The 18328-nt window shown below is 39.1% G+C and overlaps 1 protein-coding gene across 2 annotated transcripts in view; it reads left to right on the top strand.

The window, feature by feature from the left end:
* The window catches only part of ERO1B (endoplasmic reticulum oxidoreductase 1 beta), a 44947-nt gene that overhangs the window by 12720 nt on the left and 13899 nt on the right, over window positions 1-18328 (top strand). The window contains exons 3-9 of one of the 2 annotated variants that reach the window (XR_013997874.1): window positions 1687-1770; window positions 4928-4969; window positions 6507-6589; window positions 8234-8307; window positions 12443-12563; window positions 12695-12745; window positions 17513-17539. Coding sequence is in view for 1 of the 2 variants with exons in the window: in XM_081124118.1 (XP_080980244.1) it covers window positions 1687-1770; window positions 4928-4969; window positions 6507-6589; window positions 8234-8307; window positions 12443-12563; window positions 12695-12741; window positions 17513-17539 (478 nt within the window). In the remaining variant the exon portion in view is untranslated. The remainder of the gene's footprint in view (window positions 1-1686; window positions 1771-4927; window positions 4970-6506; window positions 6590-8233; window positions 8308-12442; window positions 12564-12694; window positions 12746-17512; window positions 17540-18328) is intronic. The other variant, XM_081124118.1, reaches the window with a different exon arrangement.

Below are 18328 nucleotides of genomic sequence, written 5' to 3'. Positions count from 1 at the left end.
CCTTTATCCTGACGGGTGGTCTGAGCAGCAGGTTGCAGTGTCTTTTACAGCCCACTCCTTCCCTGTGTGTTCCTTATCTATTGCTGCATAAAAAATTAGCCTGGGATTTAGCAACTTAAAATAGCAAACTGAGATGGTGGTATTTGAAGACCTAAAGAGAGTGAGACAGCAAGCCATCTGGTATCTGGAGAGAGAGCTTTCAAATAGAAGAAGCAGCAGGAGCAAAGGCCCGGTGGCCATAGGGTGCCTCCTGTGTTTGGGAGTGAACAAGGGCAGAGAGCAGGGACCAGACCACACAGGATCTTCTCAGCCAGTGTAGGAACTTGGATTTTGAACTGACCCGATTTTCAGAGGTGGTGTATGTGGGGTGAGAAAGAGAAGAAATAAGAATGATGCCACGATTTTAGCTTGAGGCACTAGGATAATGGAGGTTCTACTTCTGAGATGGCAGGAATTGCTAGAGGGAAGAGCCCAGCTTTGCACGTTAGTAAGTCTGAGGTGCCTTTGACTGTCCAGTGGAGAGCAGAAGAGGTGAGGGGAGTGAGCCATAGATGACCTGGAGGAACAAAGAACGGCCTCTGTAATGGCCCTGGGACAGAAAGGAGCACTGTGTGTGCCCACTAGAAAGGCTGGTGTGGCTGGAGGCATGTGGCAGGACGGGAGGCCAGGTGGCAGAGGGCCTGGTGAGCTGGCTGCAGGCTTTGGGAATAAATCCACAGGAAGGTTTTGAGTGGGGATCGACATCTGAATGATGTCGGTTTCAGAGACAGTTATGGCTGCTGTGTAAGGATGGAAGGTAGTGGAAGCAGAGGGACGTGCAGTAGCCTAGGCGAGAACTGAACCGTGGCAGCGGAAGGGGTGCCAAGGGGATGGAAAAGGAAGGAAACGACAGTTTAAAGACTGTGGTCTTTGACTTGAGCAATCCATCTGCAAGTCCTGTTACTGTCTTCCTGTCCTGTGTAGAACACGACATTCCAGAGGTTTTACGATGGTTAAAATGCCCTGCACGCCCTGTCCCTCCCTCCCTGCCATTCTCCCCTCCCCCACCAAAAGTCGGGGAATTCGTTGTTTTCAGTTCTCAGCAGTGTCAGAGCTCTGTCACCTTAGCCAAACACGTTTGTTGCCCCGTCATTCATCCGTCCTTAAATATTACCTCCTCCGAGGCCACCAGCCTCCGGCCCCATCGTTTCCATCAGAAAGGTCTGCATTCTGCTTGGTAGCACTCACCACAGTTTGTTACTAAAGAAACATACAAATATATAATTTGTGTTCCTTCCAGTCGAGGGTGAGTTGGGGGGGGGAGGTTGTGCTTTACCTGCCTTTTCCCCTAGAGCCCACCCAGCACGGACACATAGTGTGGGCTCATGCACACTTGTTAGGTGATGGGCACTTGGGAGACCTTGGAAGATGTTGAGGTGTGGAGTCTGAAAATGGTTTCCACTTCTCAGGATGAGCTGTGCACTTGATTCTATTCCTTTTTTGAAGTGTCAGAGGACTAATAGCATCACTTATTTTTAAAAAGTAATATTACATCTGGGTGTCTGGAGAATGGCAGTCATTTAAATCCTTAACTGTACAGGAGCCTCGGGACAGGAAGCTCCTCACTCACACTGTGTCCCTGGTGCCCAGCATGGTGACAGTGAACTGGGACACGTTTGCTCATGTTAATTCATTCTTTCCCTCAAGGTTAATCTGAAGCGACCGTGTCCTTTCTGGGCAGAAGATGGCCATTGTTCCATAAAAGACTGCCATGTGGAGCCTTGTCCAGAGGTAATACAACCAGAGGCCTGTGCTGGGACAGGATCTACAGCTGGCTGACTCTTGTTTCACACTTTCGTGAATCTGTGTCTTGTTTCATAGGCAAAGAAAATGCTACTGAAACCTTAAATTTCAAATCTAGTGTGTGAATGAAAAAGTGCATAAAGTGAGAAAATTTCAGGAATTAGGTCTTGGGTTGGTCGTCTTATAATAGGAAAAAAGGCCACACTGTTAGTGATGGAATGTTACATTTTCGATTTAGGTTTTTGGCATCTGGCATAATTAATTCTTTTTCATCAGAAATAAGTTATTAGCTATATATTTTCATTTCACTTTTTGCTTTTCTTACCTACCAGTCAGTCTAGTTTGTTTTCCTTAAAAATATGAAAAAAAAAATCTGAACAAATGTCCTTCCTAATGAGAAACATTTGAAAAAGATACTATCTTCATTTCCCTTTAAGAATATAGTGCGTTTTTTAAGTTTTTAGTTTGAAATAACTTCAGACCTACAGAAAAGTTGCAATAGTACAAACAAGTCCCATAGACTTTTTATTCAGGTTCCCTAAATGTTAGTGTTTATCTCATTTGCTGTGTTTTGCTCTCTATATGTATATGTTTATTAGTATTGTATTCTAAACCACGTAGGTATAAGTTACCAGTATGATCCTTTACGCCTAAACATTTCAGTGTGTATTTCCTTAACAACAAGATTATTATCTTACCTAATCACAACATAATTAACAAAACTAGGAAATTAGCGTTAATATAATACTGATGTCTTATCTATAGGCCTTAATCATGTATTGCCAACTGACTTAATAATGTGCGTTATAGAAAAGGAAAGTTTCCTATCCTAAAGCATTTGGAGAACTTATCACCATGTCTCCTCAGTCTTCTTGTAACCTGGATAGTCCCTCAGGGGTTCTTTACTTCCAACGTCCTGAATTTTCCCTCCCTTTCTTCTTCCCTCCCTGCCTCTTTCCCTTCCAATCACCAGTTGTTTGTACGATACCCTTATTGTGGGTTTTTCTCATGTTTTCTAATTATTAGATTTGGGCCATGAACTTTTGGTGGGTATACCATACAAGTGATGTTGTGTCCCTGTGTCCTCCTCAAGGTGTCATAGTAGGAGTCACATGATGTCATCTTCATCACTTGGTTAAGATGGTATTTGCCAGATTTCTTCACTGTAAAATAGGAAAAAAATCTTTGAGACTGAAAATTTCCCATTTTTCATCTTACATTTACCATTATAGTTTTAGCATTCATTGATGATTCCTGCCTGAAATAATTATTTATGTGATGTTTGCCAAATAGTGATTTTCTTTCTTTTTTTTTTTTAAATATATCTTTATTGATTTCAGAGAGAGGAAAGGAGAGGGAGAGAGAGAGAGATAGAAACATCAATGATGAGAGAGTCATTGATCGAGCCCACAACCCGGGCATGTGCCCTGACCAGGAATCGAACCCCGATTGCCTGGATCCTAGTTCGATGCTCAACCGCTGAGCCATGCCTGGCTGGGCCAAATAGTGATTTTCTGATTCCATTTTTTCTACGTTTATTAGTTGGTATTCTACTGTAAGCAAGAGATTTTTCTTGTTTTCCATTTATTTATTTATTTATTTATTTAATAGTATGCTTATGTCAGTATGAACTCTAATTATTATTTTAATTAATATATTATTGGGGTTTTTTTGTTGTTAATCCTCACCTGAGGATATTTTTTCCACTGCTTTTTAGATAGAGTGGAAGGGAGGGAGGAGAGAAGGAGAGGGAGAGAGAGAGAGAGAGAGAGAGAGAGAGAGAGAGAGAGAGAGAGAGAGAATCAGAAACATCAATGTGAGAAAGACACATGGCCCAGCCAGCATGGCTCAGCAGTTGAGCATCAACCTAGGATCCAGGAGATCGAGGTTCGATTCCCAGTCAGGGCACATGCCCGGGTAGCGGGCTCAATCCCCAGCAGGGGGCATGCAGGAGGCAGCTGATCAATGACTCTCTCTTCATTGATGTTTCTATCTCTCTCTCCCTCTCTCTGAAACCAATAAAGACATATTAAAAAAAACAGCCTTAAAAAAAAAGGACACATGGATTGGTTGCCTCCTGCATGCACTCCTGCCCGGAGCCCACGATCCAACCTGTGACCGAGGTACGTGCCCTTGAGTGGGAATGGAACCCAAGACCCTTCAGTCCACGGGCGACTCTCTAACCACTCAGCCAAACAGGCCAGGGCTATTATTTATTTTTTTAACAACTACTTTATTGAGACATAATTCATGTACCATAAAATTCATGCTTTCTAAAATGTACGATTTTGTGGTTTTAGTATACTCACAGAATTGTGCAACCTTTACCATTGTCTAAATTATAAACGTTTTCACCACCCCAAAAAGAACCCCCTTCCCATTAGCTGCCACTCCCATTTCCCCGTCCCTCCTGCTGCTGGAAATCACTAATCCACTTTGTGTTTCCATGCTTCTTACGGATGTTTCCTGTAAATAAAATCCTCCAGCACGTGGTCTTTTGTGACTGGCTGCTTTGCCTAGCGTAGCGTCTTCGGGGTTCATCCTATTGTGGCAGCGTGTATCGGGACTTCCTTCCTGCGGCCGAGTAACATCCATTGCATGGCGCACCTCATCTCTTTTACTCCTCAGCTGAGGAAAAAAGTTGAACCCACATGCAGTTCTTCCGTTGATAAACTCTAGGTTAATCATTTGGGCCAAAGAACTTACTCTTGCCATCGACATTAATCCAAAATTGCCTAAACTTTAAATGTCACTTTAGAGCAGAAATTAAAATTGAGCATAACATATTTCAAATAATTTTGAAATTTTTAAAGCTCTGTTTCTGTGGTAAGAGAGTTTATGGAAGAAATGATTTCATTTTATATACCTAAAAATTATATAAACTGTTAAATACTGCATTGAGTGTTTAAATTAGAGCTGATTTCGTGTATGTCATTCAGTTTCCTATCCTATGATTTACTGGTCTAAATTGGTGTAACTCTACCTTTTACCTTAAAGAGGTAGTATTATTATGGAATTTGAATGAATGTATATTTTCTCCTCATAGAATAAAATAGGCTTTCTATTAGAGCAATAGCATTGTTAATTTGTGAAGAAATCTCAAAAAAGTGAAGATTGCTTTAAAACTTTTTGTTGTTGTTTTAAGAGTAAAGTTCCAGTCGGAATTAAAGCTGGGAGATCGAATAAGGTGAGTTGCTCTTCCTGAGTGTTTCTGCTTTACGTGGTGAAACTGACGTTTACTGCTCGCCAGCTGCTCGCCAGCGGTTGCAGAAGAGAGCAGCAGCATGGCTGGTTGGGAATGGGTACATTTTGCCTTAAACTCCCTAATTCCTAATTCCTGCAGCATGCAGAGAGGTTGTACATTATTACAATTAAAATTGCAGAGTTCTGTTTTGGAACCTCTGTAAGATCTAGAGTTGCTACGGTGAGGATGGCCTCCCCAGCAGGCGTTTTCTCGCGCGTTTGCAGTGTTTCAGCAGCCTGCCTCTCATACTCAGGATTAGGTTGGTCAGAGTAAACAAGTATCGAGATATTTGGAGCCTAGTACTTTTAAATGGAATGAAAATATTTCTTTATTAAAGATTACCCTTTCCTCTTCTGAGCGTGCCGTAATTTGCCGTCACTCACGTGATTTTAGATAACAGTACTCTTGCAGTTTTCCACTGTTGCGCATACACGGGAAGGTCCTTGTCTCCTCCCCCTCTGCTTCCTTATGATGCACCATCATTTCTCCATTTTCTTCTGGCGCTCTCCCTCGTCCGGTCTTTCGTTCACGTTCACTCTTTTATTTATTTTTGTTTCAGATCTCAAGTAGACAGACAAACAGTATAAAGACAGTTGGAATCCCTTCTGGACTCCTTCCCAACCCTGTTCTGTGTCCTCTCCCTCCCCAGAGCTAGACTCTTTCTGAAGTCCATGTGTATCCTTCTGTGACACTTTTCATTTTTATACTTTGTTTTATTGTACGTGTGCCCACAGTATAAATAGATTTTTTTCTATGAAATTTTTAAAAAATTTAAATAGTATATTTTTGTACTTCTTAAAATTAAAAACATTTTTTAGTCTGTATTTTTACAGAGTATTAAGCCTTTGAAATTTTGTCTCTGTTGATACATGTCAGTTTAGTTCATTTTAACAGCTGCATAATATTCAGTTGTATGATTATATCATGTGCTGTATCGATGGACATTTCAATTGCCTTTGGTTTTTTTGCTATTACAAACAGTGATGCCGTAGCATCTTTGTCTTTTGTCCCATTGTGCACACATGTAAGTTTCTCTGAGTCTGTAAGTAGAAATAAGGTTGCTGGGCCATGGGGGATGCCTATCTCAGCATCACAAGATAGTACCAGATGACTTTTGAAAGTGGTTGTACATTGTTTTTATTTCTGCTTTTAAATGTTACTCTGGATTTGGTTTCTGTAGTGGGACTGCTGGTTCAAGGGTTTATGCATTTTTACAGCTCTTAATAAATGTGGTCAAATTACATTCCCAAGAGGGTTTTCTCTGTTTACATCAGCAGCAGCTTCCTGATTGTTATGTTTTTATTGCCTTTGCTTAATTATTAGGTAGAAATTTGTGACTCATTTCATTTGTATTTCTTACCTATTTCAGTAATAGGACGTATCTATAGTTAGTGTATATCATCACTGCCAGATGAGCCTGAAATAAGGAGGAGAGGTGATGGTTATCACTAAAACTAGTTTATTATGAACTTCCTTTCAGTACTTGAAAGTGGCAAACAATACCAAAGAATTTGAAGATTGTGAGCAAGCTAGTAAACTGGGAGCAATTAACAGCACATTAAGGTAAGTTTTGTTTTAGTAGTATTAAAAAAATTCTATCATTTATATCAGAAATCTCCTGTTTTTCTTGTGATTTAAAAACATAAAAGTTTCAACTAATTTTTAAAAGGAAGAGGTTATTCTTTACCGTAAATTTCATGATAGCTTTGCTGCAGCTTCTCGGCTGATTTGTTTTTAAATTTCTGAATCATCATGAGTGCCTATTAAAAAGTGAACATTTAGAAGATTGCTCAGCTAGTGGGGTTTATGGGTCTGTTCTTCCTGATTATTAAGGGAAAAGGAACTTGAACCTCTCAGTCTTTTATAAATAGTAATTCAATTTATGTTACATTTTGAATGATAAAAGTTACTATTACATAACCATTAAATTTCCTAGATTTTTCTTTCTGTTGAGTTTTCCTCATTTGCTCTAAGTACAAACTTGCTTTTGAGGGCCAACATAAAAATCTGTAAGTAGTCTCAGATTATGCAGCATAAAATGATTGAACATATGTAGTGGAATAGTACAGAAATTCTTTTTAATTTTCCTGTCTGTTTAGATTTGTATTTATGTACTACAATTGTTATAGACTTAATAAAGTTAGCAATTTTATTTATCTTATTTATTGAGGAAGCATTTCAGTATAGAAAATTAGAAAGGGAAATACAATAAATACCCACATATCCTCCACTCCAGTGAATAAATGTTAACATTTTCTACCTCTTGAAACTGTTTTTTAAGAAAAGAGAAATATAAAAGATATTAAAATCCCCCATGTTCTAGCCCTCAATCGTGTTTTCTTTCCTTCTTTCTTAAAGGTAACTACTATCATGAATTTGGTGTGTGTCCAGTCCATATTTTGTTTTTACTACATATATGTATATAGTTTTGTGCATAGTTTTATTTTTCCTATATGTATTTAACATTCTGAAACTTTCTTTTTACACTGCACATTTTGCTTTCTAGATCTATCCATGTTAAACAGAGATTTGTCTCACTTTTCAACTGATGAATAGTTTTCATGATATAAATATACCACATTTTACTTATTTATTCCCCCTACTTGATGGACATTTAGTTTGTTTCAAATTTTTTACTTTTACAAACTGTGCTACTTGGAGCTTTCTTGATAATGTTGTGTGATGCACACTAAAAGGTAGTATCTGTGGAAGTTAATATTGATACCTGTTTTTCATGTACCTTGTTTTAACCATTCCTTCATGTAACCACTAGCTGAATTTGTGACACTATCTGAATTTGTGACACTATCTGATTAATAAAGAAGAGACCTCAGGATAGCTATTTTTGGTATGTGGGAATACGCTCCAGGCAACTGAGCCACCCAGCCAGGGCATAGGTTATCTATTTTTAATTACTAGAATACAATGTTAAAATTTTTAACTCCAGACTGGATAGCGTGGCTCAGTGGTTGAGCATTGACCTAGAGTCCAGGAGATCAGGGTTCAATTCCTGGTCAGGGCACGTGCCTGGGTTTCGGGCTCAATCCACAGTAGGGGCCGTGCAGGAGGCATCTGGTCAGTTACTCATCATTGATGTTTCTCTCTTTCTCTCTTCTTTTGCCTTCCTTTCTGAAATCAATAAAGATATATTTTTAAAAATTTCAACTCCAAACTAATCGTTTTCTTTTTTATTCCTCCTTCCCATAGTAATCAAAGCAAAGAGGCTTTCATCGACTGGGCGAGATACGATGACTCACAGGATCACTTCTGTGAGCTTGATGGTAATGAAATAAACTGTTGTAATTCCATTATTTTACTTAAACCTTTTTATAAGACATTGAAATCAATTACTGTATCGGCAGTTACAGCTGTAGCGCGCTGCATGTCACTGTGTGGATCTTTTGTTCACAATGGCATTTATTGAGAGCCTCTCTTCCAACCCTGTGCTAACTGCCTTAAGTACATTCCTCTCATCTCTACAGTTGCCTTATGAAATGTATGTTATTTTATGTCTGAGGACAGTCTCAGAGAGCCCAAGTAACTTGCCCAAGATCACAGGATCTCACCCAGATCTGATTGAATCCAAGGCCTGTGATCTTTCCATTATGAAGTCTATCTCCTATGGGCTTCCAATTCAGGCCACTTAGCTGCAGGTCTGTGAACATACTATAAACATGTTAGCACTGGAGGTCTCAACAACCCTTCCAATATTAGGGAAGACTAATTACTTCCCCACAGCCCTCTTCCCAGATCTCCTGGAAAGGGACAAGTACAGGATGCTGCTGCTCTTAACAGAAGGTAATTGAGGTGACTCAGAATTTTTATCTATAGGAGAATATTCCCAAGAATTGTGTTAAGTAGGCTTAAATTAGTCATTAGGCCTCTCTCTTCACCTTTTACCTTAATATTTTCGGTAGAGAAAAAGAACTTGGGGTTCAAGTAGGGTTGGTACAGACAGCAAACGTTCTTCTGAACGCTTGAAGCATCTGGAGTGGTCATTCTGCTTCCTGGCGGTTTTTAAAGACTCCTCAATTATGCTATCACTCCAGGCTGTGGTGGACCAGTTGACAGCGAGCTTCTTTAATCGCCTGGAAAATTGAGAAGATGCTGAGAGACGCAGTGTTATTGCCATGGTTCATATGGTTTCAGCAAGGAAATTTTTAAGAAATCTGAACAGTTTCTTTGGGTTATCTGGATATAATAATGGGCAATTAATAAAATACCCCTATAATGGTGCATAGAATTGTTAGCAGAGGTTTCATCGAAGCTGTGGTGCCCAGGTTGAGTGCACACTGCCGCTTACTCTTTCACCTGCCCTTTGCTTGTCATTTCGTTTATAGCTGAGTGTGTAGCACTTACAGTCATTGCTCTCCAGCTTCTCATTTCACCTATTTGATTAAAATAAAAAAATTTCAACAGTGCTTATTTAACAGGTTTTCAGATAAATCATTATGGTTTATTTGTCTTACAGGTATTTATTTAATAAAGAGTACTACTCAGGGACCACTCTCTATTATTAAGTGATGTGCTCATTCCTTGTCATCAGTATAAACAGTGTTAACTAATGTTTTAACATTAGCCTCCTGTAATACATAATAATTAGTAGCTTTTATATTTTATGTAGTTCTTAAACACGCACCATGCCCCTGGCTGGATGACCACTCTTCTTGGTAGTAACAGTCATGTGCATCCCAGTAATTTATATGTACGATTCAAACACTGTGAAGGTTGTTTCAAGTCACTGAGTTATTTCACTTTCTAAAATCATTGGACTAAAACAGAAATTCTGAAGAATACACCCAGTTCATTGGAACCCATCATACAGCCCTGTGCTCTGCTATTTAGTTCTGTCAGCATTTGAAAGGAAGAAGATCCCTACAGATCAAATAGTAGGTTTTTAAATAATTTAGCAGTTTAGGGTAAGCTGCTGTCCCTAACCCCTCTCAATTTTTTTTTTAATTGTCTTTATACGTGGCTTGCCTCTTTGCTTCAGCTTTCTGCTCAGATGTCACTTCATGAAAGCCTGCTGTCACTCCCTTGTGAAATGGTAACCACAGTCGCCTTCTGTCTCTGCGTGCAACCTGCTCACCCAGAGAACTACCTGGGAGTGCCTGGCCTGTTACCTAGTTAGTTCGTGTCTGTCTGATCCAACCACTCGAGGGCAAGGGCCTAGCCTTTTTGGTTCACAACTGTATCCCCAGTGCCTGGGAGTGGGGAGGGAGAGAGAGAGAGAGAGAGAGAGAGAGACATCGATGTGAGAGAGACACTGACTGGTTGCCAACCTGCATCCCAGGTACATGCCCTTGACTGGGAATCGAACCCAAGATCCTTTGGTGCACGGGTTGATGCTCTACCACTGAGCAGCACTAGCCAGGGCTATTAAACAACTTTTGATTGAATTAAGGGACTACATGTTAAGAACCTTGAGAAAGTATGTTTTACCTAAGGTAATTATAAATTGATATAATTTATTTTGCTTCTGTGATTCTTCTGCTCTTATTTTTAAATCTTTATACTTTAATATCTGAATCTGGTTGTTTTTGTTGGCAAAAATGTTGATACTAATCCAGTCTGCACTTTCATAGATGGCCCTACATATGTGTGGGCTTACACGCACACACACACACGCTTTATACATGTGTACATAGATTTGTATGTCAGTATATATGTATATTTAATAATATTTAATAATATTTTTGAAGCTTATATACATAATTGAATTAATTTTGCAAATAAATTTACTCAAGAACAGATCAAAGAAATTAAAAATATATTACAAAAGCTAGTGAATTGGTAAACTTTTGTTGGAATTTTACTATATATAAAAGCCATACTTTTATTAACTTCATAATTTGAATCTTTGTTTTTAAATTAGAATTTTAAAAAATTTCATTTAGTTTTTAAGTCTTGAATCAATTTCTGACCTTGGGCAGTGTCTGTTCATCCATCTGTAAATTAACTGTTTCCAGTGCCTTGTAGAGTGGGGTAGCCAGATGTTAGGGCTAGAAATAGAGCCGATGTTCTCCAAATCAGGTTTCCATTGTCTTTAAGTTTGACACAACTCACTTAGTGGTGATAAGTTGTAGTTCTCTTTGTACTCTTCCTATATCATGAAAGTGCCAGGTAGTTCTTAGAAGGCATGGATCAGGTGCCATTTTCCCCTTATGATTATGGATTAGCTCAGTCTGTGGTCAGTGAGTGGTAATGAATGTTGGCTGACAGGAAAATACACTATCAGGTGATGAAAAGAAGAGAGACTAAATATTTTAATGACCATATTTGGCCACTATTTTTTTTTAAATATATCTTTATTGATTTCAGAGAGAGGAAGCAAGAGAGAGAGAAACATCAATGATGAGAAAGTCATTGATCGGCTGCCTCCTGCACGCCCCCAACTGGGGATCGAGCCCACAACCCGGGCATGTGCCCTGACCAGAAATCGAACCCCATCGCCTGGATCCTAGGTCGACACTCAACTGCTGAGCCATGCCCGCCGGGTTGGTCACTATTTTAAGTCAGGTGCTCACATACTATTAATTTAGTAGGTAGGAAGCCCATGAATAAAGGAATACGTCAGTGCCAACATATAGCACTTCAGCTTCTATGCATTATGACTATGCATTTTTGAACAAATGTTATAATTTTTCTATGAGTATGAGAGCATGTGTTTCCCTTTCTGCCTAGAATGTGAGCCTCAGTAATAAATACCATTTTTCTTTATCTTGGGGCCCTCAGCGATCTCTATTAAAATGTATCCAAACAGTGGAGATCTAGTAAACGGTCATTTAGGTTTTAACATGGAAAATGGTTATTTAATTTTAAATATCTTAACAAGTTTTTGAAATTGTGCCTACTGTATTAGTTTGAGAGGGGAAAAAAACCACTTTAATATGTTAACATTGGTAAAAATAGTCACTTTTTTTTTAAACTAGACCATGTGTAAGCCTAGGAATGATCAAATTTGAATCACATTATTGAGCCATGTACATCATAAGTCAAAAGTGGAGAGTAACAGGATCTCTAGTTTGAATATAATACATGCTTACAAAATAAATGTTTCCAAGCATGTGTGTGGATAGGTATATACTTAGGGAAGAGAGAAAATAAATATTAAAACAAGTAGTGATTCTGCCAGGTCTTTTCAGTCCTGGTGGTAAACTGAAGACAGTGGATGCCTCTAGCAAGGCGAGGGCTCCGCATGACTTCAGAGGAGGGAGGAGTGTGCCCTCTTCCAACCAGGTTACCACAAATCCTGGGTCCAGTGCAGTCACAAGTCCAGCCACTCTGCCGGTTAAGTCAGAGGTTCCTTGAAAAGTGTAGCAGTTCTCTAACCTTGTGGTAGTCCTGTTGGCTTTGCGATGCTAAATTTGAGATAATTGTGAAATAGGGATGGTTTACGAATTGTTTCTTATTTAGATGAGAGGTCTCCAGCTGCCCAGTATGTGGACCTGCTGCTGAACCCAGAGCGTTACACTGGCTACAAAGGGCCGTCTGCGTGGAGAGTGTGGAACAGCATCTACGAAGAAAACTGTTTCAAGTAACTAGAGGGGTGGGGGAGGGACGGCTGGATGGAGGGAAGGGGAGGGAAGAGAGTGTTTCTGTTGGAAAAAATCCTGTAACAAACTCACATTATTTTATGTTTGAGTTTTGTGGGGGTTTCTTTTTCAGGCCTCGATCTGTTTATCGTCCTCTAAATCCTCTGGCGCCCAGCCGAGGTGGGTTTTTTAATACATTTTCATGCTTTTAGAGATTGTTTACAAAATGCCTTTATAACTAAACTTAATTTGAGAAAGTTTTCAACTGTTTTATGTTTTGATCATTTGAATTATCAAAAGTATATTAAATGCCCATAGTTAAGTTTCAAGATTTCTACATGTTTTCATTGAGCACCTGGTATGTGCCAGGCCCTAAACTAGGAGCTTTATGTAAAATTAGTTAGAATATATGAGTAATCCATATACCGGCAGTTTCTTGGGAGCTTTTAAAATCCTGGATGCCAGGCCCTATCCCAGGCCAATTAAGTGGATTTCTGGGATTGGACCCAGGTGTTGGTAATCTTTACTCTCCAGGACTCTAGTATGCAGCGGTGTTTCTCAAATTTAGTGTGCCTACAGATCACCGAGGAGCCTTGTTAAAATACAGGTTCTGATTCTGTAGGTCTTGGGTAAGGCCCAAGCTTGTCACAGCTTCCCAGCGATGCCCAGGGTGCTGACTGTGCACCACACTTTGAGTCTCAAGATGCAGAGCAGTTTTGGGAAGTTAGGTTGCCTGAAGCACCACTCTGAACCCACACCGTCTGAGAAGGCAGCTACTTGCCATGTCCTGCTACTGAGCACATGATACGTGTCTTGCATAAAACTAAATTTTACATTTGATTTAAATGTAGTTGATTTAAACTGAAAAGGCAGTGTAAAATATTTTTGCAATTAAACAGAACTTTATTTTGGTAGGACTGCTTAAATTCTTGTTGTATTATAGTGCATGTACACTATATTATGGATATTAGAAAATATTTTATTAAAAAATTTTACTACAAAAAATTTTAAACTACATATGCGGCTGGCATTGTGTCTCTGTGGGACGGCATTGCTGTAGACAGTGGGAGGTATTCAGTATAAAACATCTCATCTATTCTTACTTGGGAGGAGCCAACCCCTGGGAGCACCCTTGCCCTTGTCTTGCCATTCCAGTGTTTTCTTCATACCGGGGTTGATATAAGAACTTGAACTTCCCGATCTAGGTTTATATCTTTGTGTACTTCTGAGAACCAGAGAGATTAGGAAGGTTGAGTGAATGGCCTGCTCTATCAGTGTGGCAAATATTCCTCCCCAAGTTCATTTTCACCCTGCCTGCAGAAGGATCATGGGGCAGGCACGCATGGCTCCTTACCCTTGTCTCTTGTACTTCACAACTTTTCTGTCTTCAACTTAAATGTTTTTATTTCACGAGATTTTCTAAAAATTAGAACAATACAAAATTTGCATAACATAAAAGGGGAATGCTCTCCACCCCGACCCCCACCTGCCACCATACGTGGTTCGGAAGGTGTTCTTCCAGACTGTTCCTCTGTTTGATTGCTTTTTTTTCCCTTAAGGATTAGAATTTTACAAAACTTTTTAAAATTGATGTATAACTATATTAGTTTTAGGTATACAGCATAATGACTTGTTGCTTGTATCTATTGTGAAATGATCACCACAATGAGTCTAGTTAACATCCGTCACCACACAGTTACAAATTTGTTTTTTTGTTTTTTTCTTTTTTCAAATGTCTTTATTGATTTCAGAGAGAGGAAGGGAGAGAGAGAGAGAGAGAGAGAGAGAGAGAGAGAGAGGGAGAGAGGAGAGAGATACATCAGTGATGAGAGTCATTGATGAGAGTCATTGATCGGCTGTGTCCTGCAGCCCCCCTGGGGATCGAGCCCGCAACTCCGGGCATGCGCCTTGACCAGGAATCGAACCCGATCTCCTATATCATAGGTTGATGCTCAACCTCTGAGCCACGACGGCTGAGCAACAAATTTATTTTTCTTGTGGTGAGAACTTTTAAGACCTACTCTCTTGGCAACTTTCAAATATACAATACAGTGTTATTAACCGTAGTCACCATGCTGTGCATTATGTCCCAGGACTTACTTACTTTATAATTGGAGATCTGTTATAAGACCTCCTTCACCCATTTCACTCTCTTCCCCCCTGGCCTCTGGCAACCACCTATCTGTTCTCTGTATCTAAGAGTTTGGTGTTTTGGTTTTCTTTTGTTTTTAGATTCCACATATAACTGAGACCATAGTGTGTTTGTCTTTTTCTGACTTAGCATAATGCTCTTAAGGTCCATCCATGTTGCTGCAAATAGCAAGATTTCATTCTTTTTTGATGGCTGAATAATATGATCACTTACTTTTAAAGCAGAAAATATAATTGTTCATTTAATAAAACCATCAAGTCCTAAGAAATACTTCACTTCCATATTATGATAAGTCAGAGTCATGAGACTGTTGGGGAGGAGAGGAGGGAAGGAAAGTGCTCTATAGAAAAAAACAGGAGAAAAGGCGAAAAGAAGGAAAGAGAAATATGAAAGAGCGGGACAGAAGATTAGGTGAGAGAGAAGGGGCCCTGTGAAGCAATGAAACTGCTCCTGCTGGTGCTGACTGAGTGCTGTCTCCACTGACACTGCCAACCGCTGACTGGCAGCTCCAGTATCGTGACTGCTTCTTCCAGGCCATTCCTGAGCCAGGACTCTAGGCTTCCATGGCCAGCCCCCAACAGCGTTTGAACAGCAGAACCTTTCTGCAGATGTGAAATGCAGCGAGGGTTTCGCTGATTACAGTTTGGGAAGCACTTCTGTCAAGGTGTGTATGTGCCAAGGAGCAGTAATTTAAGACAGAAGTATCCCGGCCTGAAACAGCAGTGCTCAGGAGGGTCCTGTGCCTGATGATTAGAGCAGTGGCTTTGTACAGTTGTTAATCTTTGAAACTAGTGGTCTTTATTATTTTTAGTTGCTTTCTCATTTATTGTATAAAACGTGAAAATCTTGTACTGTTTGGCCTATATTCTTAAGAAGTTTCATTTGCAGGATAACTACACACTGACCAAGGTTCATGGTATAATTAATAGTTTAACACACAGTTAGGCATAATCCTGTGTTAAAATTAATAGGATTAGAATCTGAGTTGTGTAACACATTTTCTAAAATCTTGTCTTTTATTTTCTCTTTCAGGAGAAGATGATGGTGAGTTAAACTCTTGTGTTTTAGTTTCAAGTAGAGGAAATGTTTTTAATGATCAAAATTTGTTTTTTCCTATAATTCCAAAGAAAGTGTTTATCTTATTTTTTCAGAACATAGCTACCAATGGATGGTGACAAAAATGAGTATTTTTTAATAATATAAAGTTACCCTATGTTAAAAAAAGTATAAAGGTCATTTTTGCTAAATGTTTAGTGTAGCAACCATGATCACATTCCAACTTCTCCACTTTCTGGTTATAATAATCTACTTGTTACACTCTGAAGAAACGGAAGTCAAGGTACTAGTTTGACCAGATAGTGTGTCTTGTGACTTATGTATTTTCTTACTGACTTTGAAACGTATAACCTCAGTCACCATTATGGTACTTAATCTGATGAGTAATACTAACTTATCAACAACAGTGGGTTACTCTGGGTTACTGACCATCGGTCTTAAGATGCCCCCAAACTGCCAAAATACCTATTTCAAATGAATAATTATTTTAAATGGACATTCAGAGGCATTGTGATGTGCAGAAAGATGCATAACACGTGTCGCCTCCCCTAGGAGACGAGCGTTGTAGCAGGAAGGATAAGCTCTGTCCACAGTGATGAGAAGCACCGACCACTCAGGCATAGCTCAGACAGTTGGCCACAGCTCTGCAGAGGTGGAGACGCCGCACCTCACTGGAGTGATGCGGGAGAGCTTAGGCCCGCAGACCCGGGCAGTACGTGCTGTTTGGAGGAGACGGTGCGGACAAGGCTCTGACAAAGGGAAACCAAGCATGTGCAGGGAGGCCTGTGGGCGGCAGGAAGGACTTTGTATGGGGTAGTTTAGGAAGACGGGTAGAGGCCACATTATTGAGAACCTTGGGAGCTAGACTTTCCTGTAAGCATGGGGGTTTTTTGAATAAAAAAGGGAGATGATGATGAATGATCCTTAGTAAGAGGATGTTGAGTGAATGAATCTGTAGGAAGATGGAGTTTTGCAAAGTGTGTAGAGTCTCAGGAGGCACAATAATTTCCCACCATCTAATTTATCCCTTAGATTCTTACTCAGCTCACCTGTGTTGAGAATTTTTTATCATGCTTTTCTTAATTAAAATAAAGTAAGGATAGGGAACTTTGGAAGTGCATTCACTCTTTCGATCTTTATTGGCTGCCGTTTTGTTTTCAGTGAATAGCAGTGCTGGTCTAGAAATAGTTCTTTAGCAACAGTGCTCAGAGAAGTCAGGGCCCTCTGTGTTTTAGTCAGTAGCTTTTCTGAAGAATATCTTGAAAATAAAGGAATTAAAAAAATTATCCCTTGAAATTTAGTAGTCTTAGAAAATTGAGTACATATACCTACCTTTACTGAATCAGGAAAAATAGAATAATAATTAGATTTTTGTCTTAATTATAATCCACTATTTTCTTCTGGAATTTTAAAAGAGTGCTATAGTTATCATCAAGAGCATTTAAAATTGTTAAACTCTCCTCCCATACCCTTGGTTGTTTATGCATTCTAATGAATAAGATTTAGATAATATTTTGACTGAAATATTTTCTCAAAAATTTTACTAGTCAAAATATCATTTATAAGAACATTCTTTCAATACTTAATTCTTTTTGGGCTTTATTTTCTAGAACCATGTGCCTATTTTTTTACTTCACATGAAACTGGATATTTCTTAATCTCTCATATTTTATAGACTTAATTTATTCTAATAACTGTTTAAGTTATTTTAACCCAGTTCTATATGTGTGTGTTTTTTTAAAGGAGAATCATTCTACACGTGGCTAGAAGGTAAACTATGTCTGCGTTTTAAACTTATTGGGTTCTTGTAAGAAATGTATTGATTTACTTAATATATTTTTTTAAGTTTTAGGATTCATTGCCTAGACAACTAATTTTGACTGTGTTTGAAAGAAAATAACATGTTTTAGATAATTACATTTTGGGATGCAATTATTTGAAATTTTTGAGGCCAAAATCCCGCATGATGGAAATACGCAGGGCAGATACTGTCAGCAGGCTCCCCAGTCCTCCTGCCACTCTGTGTGCTGCTCGCCCAGACACAGTTCCAATGAGCCGCAAGCAGACCTGGGTCAGAGCACACCTTCCTTTTGGAAGGAAGTGTTTTTATATATGAAGCTGAGGGAAGGTAGATTTGAGTTCAGGAGGGTTATGCACACTCACACATGTTACTATAAGCTGAGCTTGTCTAGCCAAAGGGTGAAGCAGTGTAGATCCCAATACACTAGAAGCTTTTGCATTCTTATATTTTCTAATATTGAAAATACTGGAAATGTAAAATGTTACTAATGGAAAGCTGAAACATTCTAGGATTTTAACAACTGGATATATTATGCTTTTAAAAAATTTACCAAATTGCCATTAATTTATGAAACCAAAAGTTAAAATATATTAATGAAAGATGAGTGAGTTGAGTGATGGAGGGAAATTGGTATTTCATAGCTGTAACCTGACAGGAATGCTGCAGAGTTAAACTAAGTGGTTAGTTCTGTTTTATCTTTGTCTTTAATGAACTATGTGCATATATTGGCTGTGGTTAATGTGACCATTATTAATGTG

The sequence above is a fragment of the Miniopterus schreibersii genome (assembly GCF_964146895.1).
Source record: "Miniopterus schreibersii genome assembly, chromosome: 21".
Taxonomy (NCBI): Eukaryota; Metazoa; Chordata; class Mammalia; order Chiroptera; family Miniopteridae; genus Miniopterus; species Miniopterus schreibersii.
Note: the sequence above shows the minus strand (reverse complement) of the source record. Positions and strands in the feature narration are given on the sequence as shown.